The 22,122-nt window shown below is 36.3% G+C and overlaps 1 protein-coding gene across 1 annotated transcript; it reads left to right on the top strand.

Annotated features, from left to right (window-relative positions):
- Positions 1 to 3,891: 3,891 nt before the first annotated feature.
- LOC123531065 (uncharacterized protein K02A2.6-like) lies at positions 3,892 to 7,353 on the top strand. Its single transcript, XM_045311848.2, has one exon. It carries the CDS (start codon positions 3,892 to 3,894, stop codon positions 7,351 to 7,353), a length of 3,462 nt encoding a protein of 1,153 aa, XP_045167783.2.
- The last annotated feature ends 14,769 nt before the right edge of the window (positions 7,354 to 22,122 follow it).

Here is a 22,122-nt window from a genome sequence, read left to right as displayed (position 1 = left end):
ATTAACGTACAATAAAAACTAAAATTTTAACAAACTGTACGAGCACGAGAAGAATATACGATTTCTGCAAACTCCTTGCAGTTCTTGCGGGTGACATTTTAAGTTTATAAAAACATACTTAATGTGCTTAGAACCCGTTTCATAGCTTCATTTCTACGTAAAGTTGGTAGTCAAAAGACGGACAGGATATGCGTTGCGTAATAGTTATAAATGAGACATTTACTTTTCAAAGCAACAAAACACTACTTGCATTGTTATAAAATACTGGGTTATATTTCATATTTGATATTTGAATTATTCAAGTAATTTTATTCTGAAAATTAGCTCATAGAAACGTGTGCAGCAGTTATTTACTGTCATACAACTGAGACAAATATATGTTTATTTTAATTGGTTGTGAAGTGAAAACAGACTGATACTGAAAGCAGTTTTCATTATGTCCTCAACTATAACCTCCCTTGCAGTAACTCAGAGCTGTTTTATTGTTACTTGATCACATGATTAACACCAAAGACATACCAGCCTATGCGGTCACAGGTATAATAGTTTTAATAGCAGACCTACCGGCGCCGCGAAGCGGCGCCGACAGCGTCGCATTACGGTTAGACGTGTGAAAAAGAAAATGAATAAAACTGTGTACAGACGTACATAACTATCGAGTTGAAAATTCTTGGTAAGTTTTTGGAATCGGTGTTGTTCGGGTTTCTTCCAGTACGCAATGCTCATAGTAATTAATCAGTAAGACGTCAATAGACGCTTGCTGTTTATAGTTGACCAAAGCGTTTCGCTTACTGCTTTGAACGTTGAATAAAAATGTAAATGAGCACCTGATAATAAGAATTTAGTGCTAAATACATTTTCTACGAAGAAAGAAAGGTAAAATACAATATTTTCAATGTGAAAAACGATTTTCGTCACGCTGCCGCAACTGAAATTTATTCTATATACTTATATTTGTAGTAAGGACGTCATACTTCCTCACTGGTGCAGTGGTTAGCGAGGTCGCGTTGAAGTCCAAAGGTCGGTTGTTCGATCCTCACCAGAAGCGTCTTTTTTTTAAATTTCTTTTTTATTTCAGTTTTTTTATATTTTTTTATTATGGGTTTTGAAAGTATTGTAAAAAAAAATAAAGTCATTCATGTGATATTTAACAAGTGTTTTGTTAGTGATGTCAGGTTCCAATGTAGTACTGTCTGTAGCCTACAGTAGTCAGTAGATAAAACTTTTTTTTTTAAAAAAAGGTTTTTCGATCAAAATTTACAGGCATTTAACTGTGAAAAGCACAAAATGCTCTTCTCCCTGTTAACATATATTTCATCCACAAGCTTAAAAATCTCTGACCAGAGTTTATTACTAGGAAAAAAACTATTGACTATGAATTATCAATAAACATCAAAAAGGCTCCTACTAGTAACTACCATTCCTATTCTTTATCAGTTGTGCTAAAAGATTAACCATAAAAATGTTAACTTCGCAGTTCAGTAAATAAAACAGAAGTTTTCGAGAATTTCGGCAAAAAAGTGATTTTCTCTGGGTCAAATTCTCATCATTTACATGTACAAAGCTAGTCTTTTGGTTTTTAAACAAGCTTTGTACATGTAAATGATTTTCATTCTCCCATACCAGAGGTCTATCATAGCAGTATTTTGCCTTAAAGTTGGTCACATTCTTCTTTCTAAAAAGAACTGTAACTTTCTTTAGATTTAATCTTAATGCATTCTAAGACATTCATTCAGAAATCAGGAATTATCATTAATTTATGAAAATTTTAATAGATCTTAAAGAACATAAACTTCCTAAAACGGATCCATAATTCCAGGTAATTCCAGCAGCACTCCTTTAAATTTCAAGGGTCACTGGTGATTTTTCAAGGGAGCTCTGCCTCCTAGGTAGCATCTAAGTTCATATTAGTCTATTGATATGATCGAATCTTTCATAAAATACATGTGTGTAAATTTCTTTACAGTTTGTATTTACCAGTTATGTTGTACTTTTTGAATGCACATATGTTTTTTTTAAATATTCACAGCCTAGGCAAAAATTCAATGACACTACCAAATGTTTTGACGTTCGATGTTTTAATCGACAAAGATATATTTATCAGAAATATGAAACGGTACTCGAATATCGTGTAGTAATTCGGTAACCATGAACGCAACATAAAATGTACGAGATGATTTGAGTACCAGCAAGTTGACAAGACAAGTTTTAAGCTTTAAGGGAAATTAAAACGTCCAACGGTTAATTCCTCTATCGATTATTACAAAGCACCGTTGGTCTGATTCATCGGCGAAGAACAAAATGAGCCGTGCCATGAGAAAACCAACATAATGGGTTTGCGACCAGCATTGATCCAGACCAGCCTGCGCATCCGCGCAGTCTGGTCAGGATCCATGCTGTTCGCTTTCAAAGCCTGTTGGAATTAGAGAAACTGTTAGCGAACAGGATGGATCCTGACCAGACTGCGCGGATGGATCCTGACCAGACTGCGCGGATGCGCAGGCTGGTCTGGATCCATGCTGGTCGCAAAGCCACTATGTTGGTTTTCCCATGGCACGGCTCAAATGCTTTCTTCTTCTTTTTTAATGCGTCTCAATATACCAAACAGGAGAGTCACAGCTAGGGCCGGTCAAATGGTAGTGCGTCTGGATTAATAGCTAAATCCAGAAAAAATGTAATAATATTATGTATTAGATTGCATCTTTTATACTACGAAAGTAGAAGACTTTTATGGAAAAAAAATAACAGCAACAAGACGTAGATATCCTATTCTCGGATCCAGTGAAAAAGTATTTGTATGTAAAACAAGAAAAATCTTTAAAAAAGATTGTCGGCGAATTGTAGCAAGACAAGAAGTTTATGAGGTTTACATATCGTGTTATTCTATTATTTTGCAAATAGCAATACTTAACATCACACTTAACAACAATTTAAATGATTCACTTTTAACTGTTCACAAAGGTTTCGTTTGTGTGCAATTTTGTCTCGTTTATTCTACGACGAATAATTACAGCAGCGGTCTGGAAGGCACTTCTCTACATAGAAGACTCTAATCACATCCTTGTTCATGTGATACGCAGACCGTATTTAGCTTTTTCTGTTAATAGATATATGTTGGTATTTGGACATTTTTTATCATATTTATTAAACTTACTTACATTTTTTTTTAGATATATCAATGTTCTTGCTAAATATACTGAGCAAAACTTAGCTTTAAAACTGCGAACAGCGTCATTTAGGATAAACGCTTTGTCCACATTTCACTCAGCGTAGCACAATCAGCACCGTGAAACAAATAGACACTTTCGTCCAATGAGGCAGAGTGTTGCATAAATCTTTAATTTTGATAAATTATCTATAATGCGTTATCAAGTAGTATGATTTGCACACAGAAGTCACGTGGCGTGGGTCGGTCAAGGTCACGAATTCGTTCTTAGTACGGCATTCGCCGAATAATGTGTTAAACGTTGTGTATTGTTGCAGATGGTAGTGGTTAAATCGTACTTATGACAATATATCACAAATAGAAACTACGTTTACCATCTATTACAGACGGTATGTAATGGTCACTCATTCATGAAATGTAGCTCCTCCCTCCTGCACCGCACTAGCGTATAGCGTGCTGGTTCTAAGAACGTATACATGTTTGTATTATACTGTTAAATCAGTTATCTTGTATTAGCTGTAGTGAATAAACGTAGTGTTAAACAATCCCGTCTTGGGTCAGTCATTTAGAATACAAATCCCTTTAAGGGTCCGAAATGTTCATATATATAATCAGAACATTACATTGGCGACGAGGATAAAGCGTGCTTTTCGAAGAATTATGGAATACAATTTATCAATTTAATCAGTGCAATAAAACAGTGGATATTTATGAACAATTGAACTATGGCTAGCATTCCGGAATTTCCGAAATTTGAAGTTTACAGTGATGAACAGTCTGCAGGTGTAAGATGGAACAAATATGTCGCGAAATTAGAGAATTTATTTGTGGGAATGAACATAGACAAAAATAAAAGAAAAAAGGCATTGTTATTACACTACTCCGGAGATGAAGTATTTGAAATATACGAGACGCTCAACCTTGGAACTACCGACGACAATTATACAGAAACAAAATCTGCGCTTCATGACTACTTCATGCCAAAAAAGAATAAAGAATTCGAAAGATTTGAGTTTAGAAATCTGAAGCAAAATCAAGGCGAAACAATAGATATGTATGTAACGAAATTACGTCAGAAAGCGGAACATTGTGAATTCAGTGATAAGGATGGTGAAATTAAAAGTCAGATAATACAAGGATGCGTATCAAAGAAATTAAGAATTAAGTGCTTAGAAGAAGAAAAGGAATTGAAAGATATCCTAATTTTAGCAAGAAGTATGGAAATGGCGGAAAAACAAGCACACGCAATGGACAGACATGACAGTCTTCCGGTAAACAAAATTAAGAAACATCCTTCCCAGCGACGAAAGCCTGAAAATCCTGCTTATCAGAAAGAAATACAGAAGTGTAGAAACTGCGGAGGAACTTATCCACATGCGCGAAAATGCCCAGCCCTTGGCGCAAAATGCAATTACTGCCATAAAAGAAACCATTTCATTGGGGTATGTCGTAAACGGCTGAATTCAAAAGGACAACTACACGAAATATCCGAAAATAACAATGGCTATGAAACCAACAGTGAAGACGAATCTTGTTCTGAAACGGATGTGGCTTTTGGACTTAGTGTTGTAAAGAAAATTTCAAACAAAAAAGTGCCAAAAGTAAACTTAAAAGTAAATGGTGTTGATGTGACTTTTCTTGTTGACACAGGAAGTAGCTTGAATATTCTCGACGAGTCTTTAATCGACAAAATGAGACCGAAGCCGAAAATCCAGAAAACAAAAACAAAAGCATATGCATTCGGTCAAAACAAACCATTGTCTATAAAAGGGAAATACGTATGTGTCATAGAATCGGGTCCTAAATTCGCAACAACGGATTTTCATGTCGTGAACGGTGCATCGGAAAATTTGATAAGTTATGAAACCGCCGTGGAGCTTGAAATTGTACCAGTCATACAGACTATATCTAGTAAAAATGAGAAATATTCAGACTTATATGACAAATACAAACCAGTGTTCAATGGGCTAGGAAAATTAAAGGATAAACAAATCAAATTCCATATAGACGAAAGTGTAATACCTACTGCCCAGCCAGCTAGACGCATTCCGTTTCACGTCCGTGATAAAGTTGCACAAGAGCTCGAGAAACTTGAAAAACTTGATGTAATTGAAAAAGCCACAGGTGCGACACCCTGGGTCTCGAACTTGGTCGTTGCTCCGAAACCCAAGTCTCCGAATGATGTCAGAATTTGTGTAGATATGAGAAAAGCGAATCTAGCATTAAAGCGTGAAAGACATGTCGTGCCTACAGTGGATGACATAATAATGGAACTAAATGGCTCAACCGTGTTTTCAAAGGTGGACCTTTACAAAGGGTTCCATCAGCTCGAACTTTCCGAGGAATCAAGAAACATGACCGTGTTCGCAAGCCATGTTGGACTTTGGCGGTACAAACGGCTAAATTTCGGTGTAAGTGTAGCCCCAGAAATTTTCCAAAATGAAATACGGCAAGTGATAAATGGATTAAATGGTGTGCTGAACATTTCAGATGACATAATCATTCATGGGAAAACGCAAACAGATCATGACTCGAACTTAGAAGCACTTCTGCAACGGCTACAAGATAAAAATCTGACACTCAACAAAGAAAAATGTGAATTTGGAAAAAGCAAAATAAAATTCTTCGGATATGTCTTTTCTGAATCGGGAATATCACCAGATCCTGAGAAAATCACTGCTATCAAGAACGTTGAAAAGCCGAAAAATCAGGGCGAGGTTCGATCTTTCCTTGGAATGACAAATTACGTGTCAAGATTTATTGAAAACTACTCTACAATCTCAGAACCCCTCAGACGCTTAACACAGCAAAATCAGCCATTTGAATGGACAACACAGCAGGAAAACGCGTTTCATCAACTGAAAAATGCATTAGTCAGTGACAAGGTCATGGCATACTTTGACCCGTCAAAACAAACAGAACTGTGGGTTGATGGAAGTCCTGTTGGTGTTTCTGCGATCTTAGTTCAAGAAAATCGAATCGTGTCATATGGAAGTAGGTCACTTACACCCGTAGAGCAACGCTACAGCCAAACAGAGCGTGAGGCATTGGCTTGTGTTTTTGGTTGCCAGCATTTCCACCTTTATTTGTTTGGAAAAGAGTTTACATTAATCAGTGATCATCGTTGTTTAGAATCAATATTCAATAACACCAAGCAAATTCAGTCAGCGCGCCTTGAAAGATGGAGGTTAAAATTGACAACTTACAATTTCAAAGTGAAATATCGCGCCGGAAGCCAAATGATCTCAGACTACTGCTCCAGACATCCAGTTAAAGAGCAGCCAGTTGAAAGCTTTGCTGAAGATTACGTCAGGTTTATTGCGCACACGTCAGTGCCAAGTTCATTAACTATGTCTGACATCGCAACTGCCACTCAGAAAGACTGTGTTATTAAGTGCGTAATGGACGCGATACTGAATAACAGTTGGTCGAAACAATTATGTTTCCAAGATGACAGCTTCAGGAGTTATCAAACTGTGAGCGAAGAGCTAACTGTCGTGTCACTCGATGAAGGAAATGTTTTATTGCGCGGCACGCGACTGTGCATTCCTGATTCGCTGCAACAAAAGGTCGTTAAGCTAGCACACGAAGGTCATCAGGGTCGTGTTCGCTGCAAAGCACTTTTGAGAGAAACATGTTGGTTTCCATACATGGATACACGTGTAGATGAAATGTGTAAAATCTGCATACCGTGCATGTCCGCTTCTCCCTCAACAATACAAGAACCTATAAAACCCAGTCCGTTACCAAAACAACCTTGGGACGAAGTATCCGTGGATTTTTGTGGACCTTTCCCGTCAGGCGAATATTTCATGGTAGTCATATGTGACTATAGCAGATATCCTGTTGTAGAAAAACTCCATAGCCTTTCTGCGCAAACAGTTATTCCACATCTTGACAAATTATTCAGTTTGTTTTCTATCCCAAGTGTCGTGAAAACTGACAACGGATCTCCATTCAACAGTCAAATCTTCTCGGACTTTGCAGATCGTTTTGGTTTTAAACATAGAAAAATAACACCACTCCATCCGATGGCAAACGGTACAGCAGAAGCATTTATGAAGCCTTTAGTTAAAACCATGAAAACCGCATCAGCATCAGGAAAGAACTTTAAAACTGAAATCAGTAGTTTCCTCACTAACTATAGGAGTAGCCCCACATCCATGCACTGGGCTTTCTCCGTATGAACTCATGTTTAACAGAAAAATGAAAACAAAACTTCCCCAGTTTTCAGTTTTCAGAAAGGATAAGTATGTCAGAGAAAGAGACACTAAAGCAAAGATGAAAAATAAACGTTATGCCGACATCCGACGGAAAACGAAGTATTCAACAATAAAACCTGGAGATAAGGTACTTGTGAAACAAAATATAAGGAATAAACTTGACACACCATTCAGCTCTTCAGTCGGTAAGGTAATCTCGAGAAAAGGTTCTATGGTCACAGTTCAACACAATGATCGTACAATTACCCGTGACATATCCCATTTCAAACCTGTAAACTCATTTAACGACAGCGACCAGCGTAAATCCTCTTCCGACGCCGACGGTACCTCACTGCGAAAATCAGGAAGGAAACGAAGACCCCCTAGAAGGTTTATAGACGAATAATAGTAAATACAGTGTGTATAAATTGCCTAAAAAATGTGTCTCAATTACAAAAGAAAAATTCTTACACTTATGGATTAATTTAGTTGGAAGTGTTCTAATGTTCAGGTCATAATAAAACCTGGAAGTGCAAAAAAAAAAAAAAAAGTGCGATTCTATTTGTGGCGTGTTTTAAATAGCCAGGTCATAATAAAACCTGTAAAGTGCAAAAAGTGCAATTATACTGCGAAGTGTTATAGCCAGGTCATAATAAAACCTGCAAAGTACATATTCTATTGCGAAACAAATGAGCATAACCACTGCTGGTGGTCATTTAATGTCTAGTGTTTTTTTTTTCTTGTTTATAATCTAAATATCTGGTTCCACAAACTAGCTCTTTAATTTGCACAGCTGTGGATAATAAAATATCAGCGAACGCTATCACGGGGTGATTAATGAGCGTCGGACAAAATGGACATTAACTTTACAAGCATTTAAAACAAAATTTCATGGTGTTTTCGCAGACTATTCTGGTGTCATGATGAACATTAGATGATAATCCCTAAATTTTACAGACATTATTTCTTGTATTCGGTAATAATGACATTCTCAAGAACAACTACGAACTTATAAATGAATCGTAAATCTGAATATGTGAAGCTTAGTGATTTGACACTGACATTTATTTCGTTCTGGGAAAACGACTCTAACCTCATGAGAAGGAATACATCATTATGCATGACAAATGAGTAAATAGGGAATTGATCGGATACTGTTGATATTTATTTTCTTTAAAGTTTGATGCCTTTCTTTGTTTGTGTTATAAGCTTCACATTATATTTTGTTCTTAGAAAATACGATAATTATAAGATTTTAAATCTGAAGATAGGAGGGATGTAATGGTCACTCATTCATGAAATGTAGCTCCTCCCTCCTGCACCGCACTAGCGTATAGCGTGCTGGTTCTAAGAACGTATACATGTTTGTATTATACTGTTAAATCAGTTATCTTGTATTAGCTGTAGTGAATAAACGTAGTGTTAAACAATCCCGTCTTGGGTCAGTCATTTAGAATACAAATCCCTTTAAGGGTCCGAAATGTTCATATATATAATCAGAACATTACACGGTATCCCAACGGGAAAATGTGATGACAGCAAGTGCTCCGGTGACCACAGTGCTGTATATAATGACGACCCCGAATTCAGAACATGTGTATGTAAACCTGGAACTGATTTGATCGAGGGCTTTTGCGTAACATGTTAAAACATTCACAACTATTTTTAGGCTCAACGGATGATCCAATTACACAACTGTCTCAGAAGCAAGTGTCGCGTTTCGTTTAATCAAGCGGGTACCTATTACATCTAAGCAGCAATTATTACATTACTAATGGTCTAAAAATAATAATAATCTAAAAACAAACTGTAAAACACCCTATCCACACCAGCAAATAGGTTCTACCAATGCCTGTTATGTCTTAAGAAGCAAACATTTTTATCAAAACTTAATCACGTATCTAGAGCACCTAAACTGATTCTCAACAGTATGATACTGTTGACATCCAATTTCATAATTTTATTACATAAACAGTCATTAATGATACCTTTGCATCATCAACTATATCTTATATTCATTAAGGTAAATCAGGGATGTAATATTTTTGTAAATCATTGTAGAGAATCGGTTATTTGTATTTAATGTAGTTAGTTATTCTTTAACGGAAACATAGACGTCAGGAGTTTACAAGTGATGACATACATAATGCATGAATAAAGCTGCTGTTCAAATCATGACTTGGAATTTTTCATTTTCCAAAATCATTTTAGCTACAATTTCCTTCAACAACGTTTCTGTCAAAGACATTCCGATTAAAGCTTTAACGCGTCGCTGTTTCCTATTTGTTCTTCGGTCGTTTCTTTTGTGAACGATGTAATAGATTAAGACGGAGTAGATTCAGAAACCCATGTGTATGGTCGAAAGGTATCGCTATAAAGTTTGGTTAATTTCAAATCTTAAATGAAGTATAAATCTCATTAAGAAGACCGTAAAAATTAGCAAACTCATCATAAAACGAAATGCCAAATGTCAAATTTATACCTATAACCCAAATAAGCAGGTAATATTTCCGCTTAGCAGTTAGATTACTATAATTATGAAACAGAAACAAACTTTTATCAAAGTAGTACAAGTACCGTTTGTTTTACACAAGTGATATTCACTCAGCGTGGCAACCACTTGTTGTTGCCGCACTTCCCGTCTTCGGACGACCATGCGCGCCTTCTGAAAATGACTAGTCAGGTAATGGCGGAAAGAAAATGTTCTCAATTTTTTCCTGTTAAAGTAGCATTTTCATGTTTTATGTAAGCCAGTTCCTGTTTTTATCTCATTGTGGACCTATTGTTGACATTCTGGTAGCATTTTCAAGGAGATGTTTTGCATTTATAGAAGTGTAAACAAACCTTATTACTCATGTGTTCAAATCCACATTTAAGGTGTCAGTTTGGAAGCTATTCCATAGTGTTGACCTGTCAGACAAGACATCTCCTTAGAAGATACATGACACCTACTTTTCTTGGTGTTGTTTGGTGGTTTATAGGTAATTTAATAACATAAAGCTTGTAATTCTTTTTTAAAATGGGCCTGGCTATGTGTTACAACTTTCAGAAGATTGTTAATTTTTGTATAGAACATATAGCAAATTTATTTACCACTGCATAGCCTATAATTATATCATGTCACATATACAGGTTTTCTCATATAATGGCCCATTTATGTTACTGGCTAGAAAAAATCCCGAATTTAACATTTCTCAAACGCACAGGGAAATTCAATATCTGTACAGTTTTGCTACGGATCCATGACACTTCCAAAAACAGACTGACTATCTTTAACCACACACGGACCTTCTGTGAAATACTCTGTATATCTTCAGGCTTAGTGTTTTGGGACATGGGTAGGACTGGCTTCCTTCCTAACAATGAAAATCTAGAGAAATTGTATACATTCAAGCCATTTCAGACACAAACATGTACGCGAAACTATCTCTGGTTCTGGCATATACTCAAGTCAAACAATTCCACATTAATATTAAAGTTATTTGGATGGAAATTAAATAAGTGAGTATTTGTGTGAGTCGCCAGTGGCTGTCATCAAACAGTTTTCGATAGTGCTGAAAGGCAGTGAAGGTTTCTCCCGCAAAAAATGTTCAAAAAGCAACAGCTAGTACAGTCTCAAAAATAATTAAAAAAAATCTCGGTATAGATTAATTTGAACACAAAACATGCACGTTCTAAAATAGAAGTATCAATAAAAAGTAAAATGATAGAGAATATAAATGATTTACCAAATAACTTTGCTTTTTCAACTTAGTTATATACAAATTAGTAAAAGATAGTAGGACATTTTCAATTCAAACGTAGAAGCTAGATGAAAAAGTATCAGTAAAATTGTGCAAGCATGTATTATCAGCAAGTTTACAAAACGTAATTATATATTAAAAATAGACATGTAGATATTTGATTAGCTGAACAGTTCAGATGGCATTTGAGAAAATGAACAACCGACCCGTCAGACACAATCTAAGAGGAAACCATAATACCCAACTGCAAAATAGCTGAACACGAATAATGTGGTGTATCTGAAAAAAAAATATTTTGCGATCTCATTTTTATTCATGATGATCTGTTTCATACGGTATCTCTTGTTTAAGGAGGTAGGTTACCTTGTTACAAGGGTAAATTCAGATTAGTTGAACCGCAGAATTTTTTTGTGTTTCGTGTAATATGAAGTTTTAACTGCTGTAATCTCAGTTTCGTTTGTCTCTGTCCCTTCAAATTCAATTTTTATCCAGGTTTGAAGAACATGACCCTCCAAAGGTATTTCATATTGAAAGAAGAAGGAAAATACGGATATTTAACACTTTTCAGTGTATTTTAGGTTCATTGATATCCGTAGAAATCTGCATAATTGATAATTTTACTAATATGCACATAAGCTTTCTAATATAAGCTTAAAATGTATATGTCGCGGGGCTCGTGTTTCCATGGTAACGCATTTTCTCTCATTTTTTAAACAACTATGTATAAAATATGTGTTTTGGACGACTTCAGTGCCATTCTGTTAATGACCAACATGGAATATTTGGGTAATATTATTAGCAAAATACCAAGCACTTTACATGGTACCCTATTTTTCTTAAAGTTTAAAGTAACCATGGCAACAGAGATGTTTAAAATAGCTTATATCTTGTTTTTTGTCATAATTGCTTATAAAAAAATATTGAATAAGATTATCTTTCTAGTTAATGTAGCTTTAAAACATATTATTTCTAACGTAAGTTATATTTTCTTGTTATCTGCATTGATTCAAACAAATTTCACAGCTTAGAATACATACGACAGTACCCCTCGCCTGGCATTTTTCATGGAAAAATCGTTCAGCATGCTGATATTATTCTAATGGATAATGTTGAAATGAAAATAAAAAGTCGAAGCTGTGTTTCTTAAATAGACCAGTGTCAACGCTTTTGAATTTTACATTCAGATACATAGGTCACGGGCTTCGTTTCCATGGTAACATCAATTAAATTTAAGAAACCACATTTTTCTACTGAAATTTGAACAATTTTAGATCTTAGTTTTAGTATATAAGTAAAAATTATCAACGGGACCTGAATAATAGGTATTACAAATCAAACTGCTAGATTTTTTTTTTGAAAATGGCCGTTACAAGTAACCTTTCATCCAGCTATATTCCAAATAACATTGGTTACCATCATCCATTTTCTTACAATCCGCATAACGTTTCAATATAACTACATAAAAGAAGCAAAATATTGATGATTATTCAGAGCAAAAGATTCATAACAAATATTTCAGCAAATATTTGTTATTTGAAGATAGTTAAAATAAAGAAAATGCACAGAATTACGTACTTTCAAGATAAAAGCTATTAATTTTGCGCGGTAACTGACACGTAACGTCATGACGCCAATGACGTCATTTTAAGGCAACATTGTTTTGAAGCGTTTCTGCGGCAATTGATTCATTATTTCTGCATTATTAAACCATAAAGTATCAGATCGGAGGCAGGTTCATGATTTGTTTTCAGGAGAATGAATATACAAACACATTTAATTTGTCGTAAACGTCGTCGTAAATCGTCACGTTAGCTTCCGGTTGGACATGCGCACATACAAATATGAAGGTAACCTACCTCCTTAAGTGCATAATGTGGAAATAAGTTATAGTTTTCAGAAAAGGGCATGCTTAACCACGAAATTTTAACTTTTATTTTGACAATAAAATCTGTAAAAAGATCCTTTGGAAGCAAAGAATGCAACCAAGCAGAATAAAAACAGACTCGGTTTGATTGCGTCTGTTCATGAGAGGTAATACAAAATGCAACACCTCTTACGGCCCCTAGCACCGGCTTAAGCGGTACTCTATTACGCATCAATTAAAAGGACTCTGTGATCCCAAAAGACCAGAAAATATAAAACACTGAATCCAATACTCAATTAGAAATAGTAAAAGCAATCATGTTTAGGTAATGTTTCCACCTCAGGTAGTTTTTCTGCAAACACTAATTGGTCAAGCGCATAAAGCCACTCTTGATTTAAGGAGATATCTTTATTACTGTTTCTCATTCTCTATAACTTTTTCATAATTTTAAAATTAACCAGGAACGAAACGTGCGGAATCTGCCAAGCTAACAAAATAGGGCGAGATCATTAAACAAATTGAAGTCTCTATCACGTGTTAAAACTTCATTTACTCCGGGAAACTTTGAGGGTTCAAATTTCACTTTTTAAGAAGATTTAAAATTAAACACACATCAAAAAATATACTTCAATCAGTTATAAACTTATGTCAAAAGATCTTAAATTCAGTTTATCCAAATTAGACAAAAGTGTTGTCAGAATAATTTGACTACATGGGGTATCATGTCTTGCTTAGTTCATAATGAACCTACAATGTATTAATACGAGCTTACTTGAACGCAGTAATCTTTGCTTTTGTCTGACGGACTTGACGGAGTATTTTGTCACCATGGGATTTGCTATGACAGGCATTAAAAGTGCGACCATATCATTAACAGACGTTTTTGCTTACCGAATTGTTTGCCTTTGTCAGGGCTGTGCGTACACCAAGGTATTTGCATTGTATTGTTTCAGAGGTTGTGAACTGTGTTTGTATGTATAATCCATACATTTTTTACACATTAAGGCCTCGACTGTCCATTACCTTCTTCATATAGAACATCAAATTTCTTTTTGCTTTAATAGTGTTTTGAGAAATATGACAAACATATAGAACTCAAAATTAATCTAGTAGGTGTTTTGGCAGCTATTAGCCTAACATAACACTGGCCTACTAGCTTAACAATGTCTCGAGATGATGCTTAAGAGCCGAAATGAAGATCCTGATGATTAAGTTTAGATCAAGTGAATTCCAAACTTAAAATCTTGCTTCTAACCAAATCAAATACATCCGACTCCAAATCTTTGTTTCAAACCTTGAAATCACAAGTTTTTGTTTCAAACCTAATCTACTAAGGTCCTAATCTACCACGAACATATTTTAAGCGCATTACTTATATATTGCTGTTAACGTAAAAGATCAAAGAATTATAAGAATTATACAATATAACCAGAATACTATAATATTCTATATCTTTATAATATTGTCCACCTTTTGTGTTTTGAGAACAACAGTGAATTATTCTAAGTTCGAACTCTATCCGATCACCTTCTATGACCTCTCCTCATAATCCTGGGCTACCAAGGTACTCAATCTTGGTCGGACTCATAACTACATGGTGATATAATGAATGCCTATATTTTCCAACCGGTTTAGGTCAAACAGAATCGAAAACGTCCAAGACTTAAACATGGTTAAATATTAATATTGTTAACAAAGGACGCAGCCCGGTCATCTGCAATGACCCTCTAGGGCTACCTGAGGGCTGTTGAATGTGTTTTATTTTTATCAATACCTATACAATAACGCGAAAACCGAGAAACTTTACTCGAAACGTAGACATAGTTACTGGGATTTAAAAACATAGTACCTGGAAATTTCGAGTCGAGTTGCGTATCTCAAAATTTCAAGCTTCTGAGTCAACATTTACGAAATCGAATTTTGACCCGGTAACTCAACATTTTTGTTGAATGACTCAAAATTTCGATGCTCTTCCGTAGTAAGATCATGACCGTGGAGCAATTCGTGAGAAAGCAATGGATATCACTGAGTTGTAGAGGCTGCAGAACGTATGAACAGTGTCCGAGCATGTTGATTTGAAATAAAACTACAGTACCTAAGATGAAAGAGCAGAGGGAACTTCATGTATTACACTTTACATTGAGGAAAAGCAAAATAGTATTAAAAGAGTGGACGTCATGTGTTTTCATGACGTAACGCATGATAGTCTCCCGAAAATATTTCAGATAAAATCACATTAATTTTGTGTTTTATGAAAATTGGACATGTTACACAAGTGTTATTTCTTTAAATTGTTATATCTCAAATAATTTATAGAGAGTTTCAGCATCGATCCCGCATTGAATCTAATTAATGTGTAATCGGCCCTCAAGTCTGCTTCTTAGGGAGACGTCTGTCAAACATGCCATGAACTCAAAAGTCTGCGTGTGTGAGTATCTGAGTTCAATTCCGGTCCATTCGGACTTTCCGCCACAGCACAGGTTTACGCCACTCCAACGCCCCATGCTGAGCGTTGGGATTTGAATGTTCAGGGGCTTCTCTGCATGGCGCCTATCTCTATGTCGTCACCAAGAATACGCCTTCTTTCATACACAAACGGTCCCTTTTCAGGGCCACTCCCGCTGGCTTCAGTCAGCAATCTGAAGACCAATATAATTATGATCTAAAGACCCTGTCCCTTCTCGAGACGCGCACTCAAAGGCGGGCCGGAGAAGACACTATAGATTGATTAAAAGAGACCATGGCTTAAGAACGCACCCGCCCGCTTAGCTCGATAGGGAGAGCGCAGGTCTACGGATCGCGGGGTCATGAGTTCTATCGTCGGGCGGGGCTTATGTTCTCTGTGACGATTTGGTAGAAAACATTGTTTCTGAAATCATTCGTCCTCCACTTTTGATTAATGTTAGGAAGTTGGCAGTTACTTGCGGAGAACAGGTTTGTACTGGTGCAGAATCCAGGAACACTGGTTAGATTAACTGCCCACCGTTACATAACTGAAATACTGATAACCCAAAGCAAACATTCATGGCTTGAAAACAGTTAAGTCTCGTATAAAAGCTTTGTATCTATAACTGGATTCTTAACTACGTTGGTTCTACAACATAAGAAGTTATAACTTCATACAATGATAGAGCATATTGAAAGAACATTCAGTGACAGGGTACTATTACTCGAATACTATAAAAGGTATTGATTTCATACGTAACATATTGATAGAGGTTAGTGATAGAGAGTTCAGTGATAAGGAACCATAACTATTATTTGTCCCTTTTTGAGTAATCACTCTTTTTTGAGCACATTGTCACGGTTATAACTTTAATACTATGTTAGTTATTAACTTCATACTTTACATATTGATAGAGGTCAGTGTGTGGGAGTGTACTGACAAGAAACCATAACTCTTGGTGGTCCTTTTTTAATTATCTCCCTTTTTTGAAAACCTTGTCCGGGGCATATCTTGAACATTATGTAAGGTATTTACTTCATACTTTACATATTCACAGATATCAGAGAGCGGGAGTGCAGTGTTAAAGAACCACAACTCTTGCTGAACACATTTTCCGAAACACAACCACCGTGACTGAAAAGCCTCTTATCCGACAGCATTTTCGGGGAGCATCCATAGACGTTACCAATCGCCTTGTTCCAGGTCGTTTTCAATTACTACCTTTAACACCATTGACCTTAACCTTGACCTACTTTCATGTTAGGAAATGTACAGTGATAAAATTTTGAAAATGTGTACAGTTTTGCAAATGATTTAAAACAGTGTTCAGTATTTACATTTGCTGACATTAATCTTGACCTATATGCTTTATTTTGAAGCTAAAGTAATGACATTCTGACCAATTATACGTATTTCTTATTTTTAGTATAAACATCAGGTAAGGTAAGCGATATAGGGCCATCATGACCCTCTTGTTTGTTTTTGCCGACCAGTAAATGTCTTGTCCGTAAGTATTGCCGTGGCACTCATTAATCTTCGTCAATATTTTCGGGCGTTTTTGTTATTTTACGCGATATTTGTATCCAGACCTGAAAATATCTACATTAATCAAAACAAACGATACAGTTAACCATTGGAACGTGGCGTAGTGGTAAGCTCCCCCCCTTCTACGCGAGTTACCGTGGGTTGGAATTTAGTTAAAACCAGTTTTTCTTAATTCACTATGATGTAATTGTGTCGATATTACTTTCGTTCTTACTTTTTTAAGATATATATCATTTTAGTGACGCCATTTCCTTGAATTGCCAGTTGAATGAACGAACGCTTTCCGGTCCTGAAGATTTTAGTCCGATTTACTGACGTAAAAGAATGTTTAGTATTTCTTTCATGAAATAAAATAAACAATAAATCACAGTAAATGTGACAGTTGCCATGTCTATTCAGTTTACAGATGAAATAGAAAAAAAAAGGTCAGACAGAGATCTCGAGCTCACAACCCTGAGATTGGTAGCTGACCGTTTTGCCCGGGCAGCTATATCTGCATATGTGACATGATGAAGTTGCGAAATGTATATTATTAGTTTTTCAACAGTTATATCGTTATTTAGGTCCGGACACCGAAAATTAGTTTACGGAAACATTAGTGCCAGGTCAAAACGTACGGACAATACACATGTTTAATTGTATTGGACAAAAGGTAGACCGCATGTGATTATAGGATTAGCAGTTATACTGATATCCATAAGGAAACATCACGCACTCTTCAAAGATAAGATGTCGAGCGCTCGAGATAAGATGTCGTGCGCTCGAGATAAGATTTCGTTTGCAATAGATAAGATGTCGAGCGCTCCAGATAAGATGACGTGCGTACAAGATAAGATGTCGTGCGCTCGAGATAAGATGTCGTGCGCTCGAGATAAAATGTCGTGCGCTCGAGATAATTTAATCTTAAAAAAAATGCATGTCCTAAACAAACCAACATATTATAGTGGCTTTAATTTAAAAGAAAACAAACACAGTTTCAGTTTATTAGTTTGACGATTTGTTATGACAACTGTTTCAAACTTTGAGTTCATCAGTGATGCCTACATTTGCAGACATTATTCATGCAATGTATCTCGGGATCTGGACAGTGGGGATGAAAGTCGTGCCCATGACAGTCTTGTTTTTGCTGGCATGCTGAAAAAATGAAATAAAAAGAATAAAAAGTTAAGATGTAATAATTTCAACTAAAATATTGTAAAATACTAGATTGTTACAATTTTAACAAAGTCTGTATTCTATACCTAATGATTTGTTTGACAATACCGTTCTAATTTCATATTTTACGGAAACGGTTAGAAATTAAGCTGAATGCACAGAAAGTACAAGTTAATTGGCACGTAATAATTATGACGACAATAAATATGAAACAAATATGAAACACTCACGATTCTACCTATAAATATAAATAAATATAAATTTGTGACAACTTGCTCCCAACTTAGGCCCTCTACAGTTCAGTCACACATGATCCAACACACAAGGTTTGTTGTTATTACTCTAGACTGTTACCATTTTATAAATGATTTTAGATGGAATGACAAAATATCTGCCTTCGATGAAAAGTGTAAGATTACATCTGCATGTCTTAAACAGACACACATCTAGGGCTATTGATTTTTTTTTCGAAGTTTACAAAGAACGTTAAACCAGAATATGTAACATTATTGAGTCCATTTAAGTTACGGCTAATGTAGTGCTAGTATTTGAATATAAATATTTGATTTATGACGACAGTGATTCATGTACCGCTAGAAGAGTCCCTAAAATGAGAGGTAACTACATTGTGTACTGTTTCTGCATACCTTGGCCACTAGCTCCGGCCGATACACATGTACAGATTTCGTGCTCGCAGCCCACAACTTCGTTAGGATTTGTACAGTTTATCTGGCAGTTCGTTGGATCATTGTGATCGCAATGTGTCGAATAAACAATACCTGTAAGTGCAAAAACATATGAACAGATTTATTAAAGTGTTAAGGCATACGTATTAGACCTCACCTTTACACAAAGCAAATAAAAAAACCTTTAATTTCAGTTTGGTGGCCGAGATAAAAAAGGTTACTGTTTCAGTACCTTAGTTACCATAACAAGAAGTTCAAGTCGGATCAGTTTCCTGTTATAGACAAACAATCTTTGATACAAATATGAGCCGCGCCATGAGAAAACCAACATAGTGCGTTTGCGACCAGCATGGATCCAGACCAGCCTGCGCATCCGCGCAGTCTGGTCAGGATCCATGCTGTTCGCTTTCAAAGCCTATTGCAATTACAGAAACCATTAGCGAATAGCATGGATCCTGACCAGACTGCGGGGATGCGCAGTCTGGTCTGGATCCATGCTGGTCACAAACGCACCATGTTGGTTTTATCATGGCGTGGCTCATATCTCTTTAAAAAGGAATTGGGGGAAATTTCATTTTAGATACAGAAGATGAAAGTAACTTCCCACTTTTAGATATATTTGTTGATTTAGAATTGACTGAAAAATCGACTTTGAGGGAGCTATTTTACTTGTTTATTCTGTTGTTTTGGGTATGCAATAAACTTTATCTGTCCTTTGATTCTTTTCGATATTTTAGGATAATTAAGTAAATATAAAAACAAATATTACCATTCAAACATTTCGAACAGTTTTTTTTTTTTAAACTACAAGAGTCCAGAATCAATTTGATACGTTGATACATATATCCATTGAAAGGGGAATTCAGTCAAGTTATTTTTAAATACAAATGATGAAAGTAAGTCCCCATTCTTAAATACATTTGTTAATTTAGAAATAATTTTTAAAAAATCCTACTTTGATTGTGCTGTTTTTATTAAAATTATCTATCCTTTGATTCTTTTCAGCATTTCAGGATAAATTAAGTAAAAACAATATTATCATAATGATTCCAACATTTCTGAACAGTTTTTGAAAATATCTGTTTTGGAAATTTACGGGAATCCAACATTTACGAGGACACGAAATGACGATAAGCTACTGATATGTCGTAGATTCGTGCCCTCGGTGTGAAGACATGAAAGGACGATAAACTACTGATATGTCGTAGATTCGTGCCCTCAGTGTGAAGACATGATGACATTGAAGACGACAAGTTGTCGTGTCTCGTGTGTTCGTGGTGAACACGAAAGACAAACTTCCGTTTCATCGAGTCCTCGTACGCTCGGAACAAAGAGACGATGCACACGATAAATAAAAAGCAACGGCACGAGTTATTATACCCGCCGACACGACATTTGCCTGCAGACTTGTGCAATTGTCAGCGTATTTTATTTATTTTTTTTTATTTTTTTTTTTTGCCTTAAAGTTTCATCGAGTCCTCGTACGCTCGGAACAAAGAGACGATGCACACGATAAATAAAGGCAACAGCGAGAGTTATTATACCCACCGACACGACATTTGCCAGTAGACTTGTGCAATTGTAAGCGTATTTTATTTTATTTTTTTTTTTTTTGCCTTAAAGGATCCCTGTCAATGTGTTCTCTCCGACCCACGGGGACACGAAGACACGACAAATATACAGTTTTCGCCATAGTAAACAGCCATTACATTTTACTGTATTTTCTGAGTTTTAATATTTAGTTATGATTGAATTCTTAAATCATAAATTGATTTAAAGAAATAAAGCACTGAGGAACTTACAAACAGCAGCAGAAATTACCACACCAATTACAAGATACAGCTTCATGACTTTGTCCGACGATGGTTGTGCACAAATATACAACTATAGAAGCAATGTCAAATTTATGTGATCATAAGATAACCTTATCAAATCATGGTGTAAGCTATATAGACTGAGATAAGGATAAGAATAAGAATTTCTTACTCCAAACTTCACACTTCATATACGAGGGGTGTTCCAAAAGTAATGTCACTTGTATCGGTTCTCCTATACTGCAAATGTTTTGATCATTTAAACTTGCTCTGCCCTTCAAAATACTCTCCGTCAGCCTGAATACACCTTTTGAGCCGGTCAATCCTCTTTTGGAAGCATTGTTCATACTCTTCTATGGGAACACCCATCAGATACTGATAAACAGCAGATCCAAGGGCATTTCTCGATTTGTATCTCTTTCCAGATGTCAAAAATATCAATTTATTTGTATAAAACAAACACAATTTGCCGCCATTTTGTGTATGCTATTTTTGTTCGCGTGACGTCACAATGGCGTCTCTCTATCCGGTTCGCGCGTTTTGTATATATACTTGAAATGGATTAGAAATAAAAAAAGAGAGAAACAAATAAGGTTTAGAAAGAAACCTCCAGTATTGTCACTAACGAAACTTAAGAGTTTCAGTTAGAGGAGTACGTCTCCAAAGCGCAGCAAGTCCAAGTTGCGCAGCAAGTCCAATTCGGAAGAGTAAGTCTTCCAAGTGCAGCAAGTCCAGGTTGCGCAGCAAGTCCAGTAAGAGGAGCAAGTCTAATTCAGAAGAGTAAGTCTTCCAAGTGCAGCAAGTCCAGGTTGCGCAGCAAGTCCAGTAAGAGGAGCAAGTCTAATTCAGAAGAGTAAGTCTTCCAAGTGCAGCAAGTCCAGGTTGCGCAGCAAGTCCAGTAAGAGGAGCAAGTCCAATTCGGAAGAGTAAGTCTTCCAAATGCAGCAAGTCCAGGTTGTGCAGCAAGTCCAGTAAAAGGAGCAAGTCCAATTCGGAAGAGTTAGACTTCCAAGTGCAGCAAGTCCAGGTTGTGCAGCAAGTCCAGTAAAAGGAGCAAGTCCAATTTGGAAGAGTAAGTCTTCCAAGTGCAGCAAGTCCAGGTTGCGCAGCAAGTCCAGTAAAAGGAGCAAGTCCAATTTGGAAGAGTAAGTCTTCCAAGTGCAGCAAGTCCAGGTTGTGCAGCAAGTCCAGTAACAGGAGCAAGTCCAATTCGGAGGAGTAAGTCTTCCAAGTGCAGCAAGTCCAGGTTGCGCAGCAAGTCCAGTAACAGGAGCAAGTCTAATTCGGAGGAGTAAGTCTTCCAAGTGCAGCAAGTCCAGGTTGCGCAGCAAGTCTAGTGAGAGGAGCAATTTAAATTAGAGGAGCAAATCTAAGAAGCGAAGCAAGTCTAAGAAGCGAAGCAAATCTAAGACGTGAAGCAAGTCCAGGAAGTGAAGCGCGTCTAAGAAGCGAAGCAAGTCTAAGACGTGAAGCAAGTCTAGGGGTACAGCAAGTCAAGTAT

This window comes from Mercenaria mercenaria, chromosome 1 (assembly GCF_021730395.1).
Source record: "Mercenaria mercenaria strain notata chromosome 1, MADL_Memer_1, whole genome shotgun sequence".
In the NCBI taxonomy this organism is placed as follows: domain Eukaryota; kingdom Metazoa; phylum Mollusca; class Bivalvia; order Venerida; family Veneridae; genus Mercenaria; species Mercenaria mercenaria.
The sequence above is the reverse complement of the archived record's forward strand: the minus strand, read 5'-3'. Positions and strand labels throughout refer to the sequence as shown.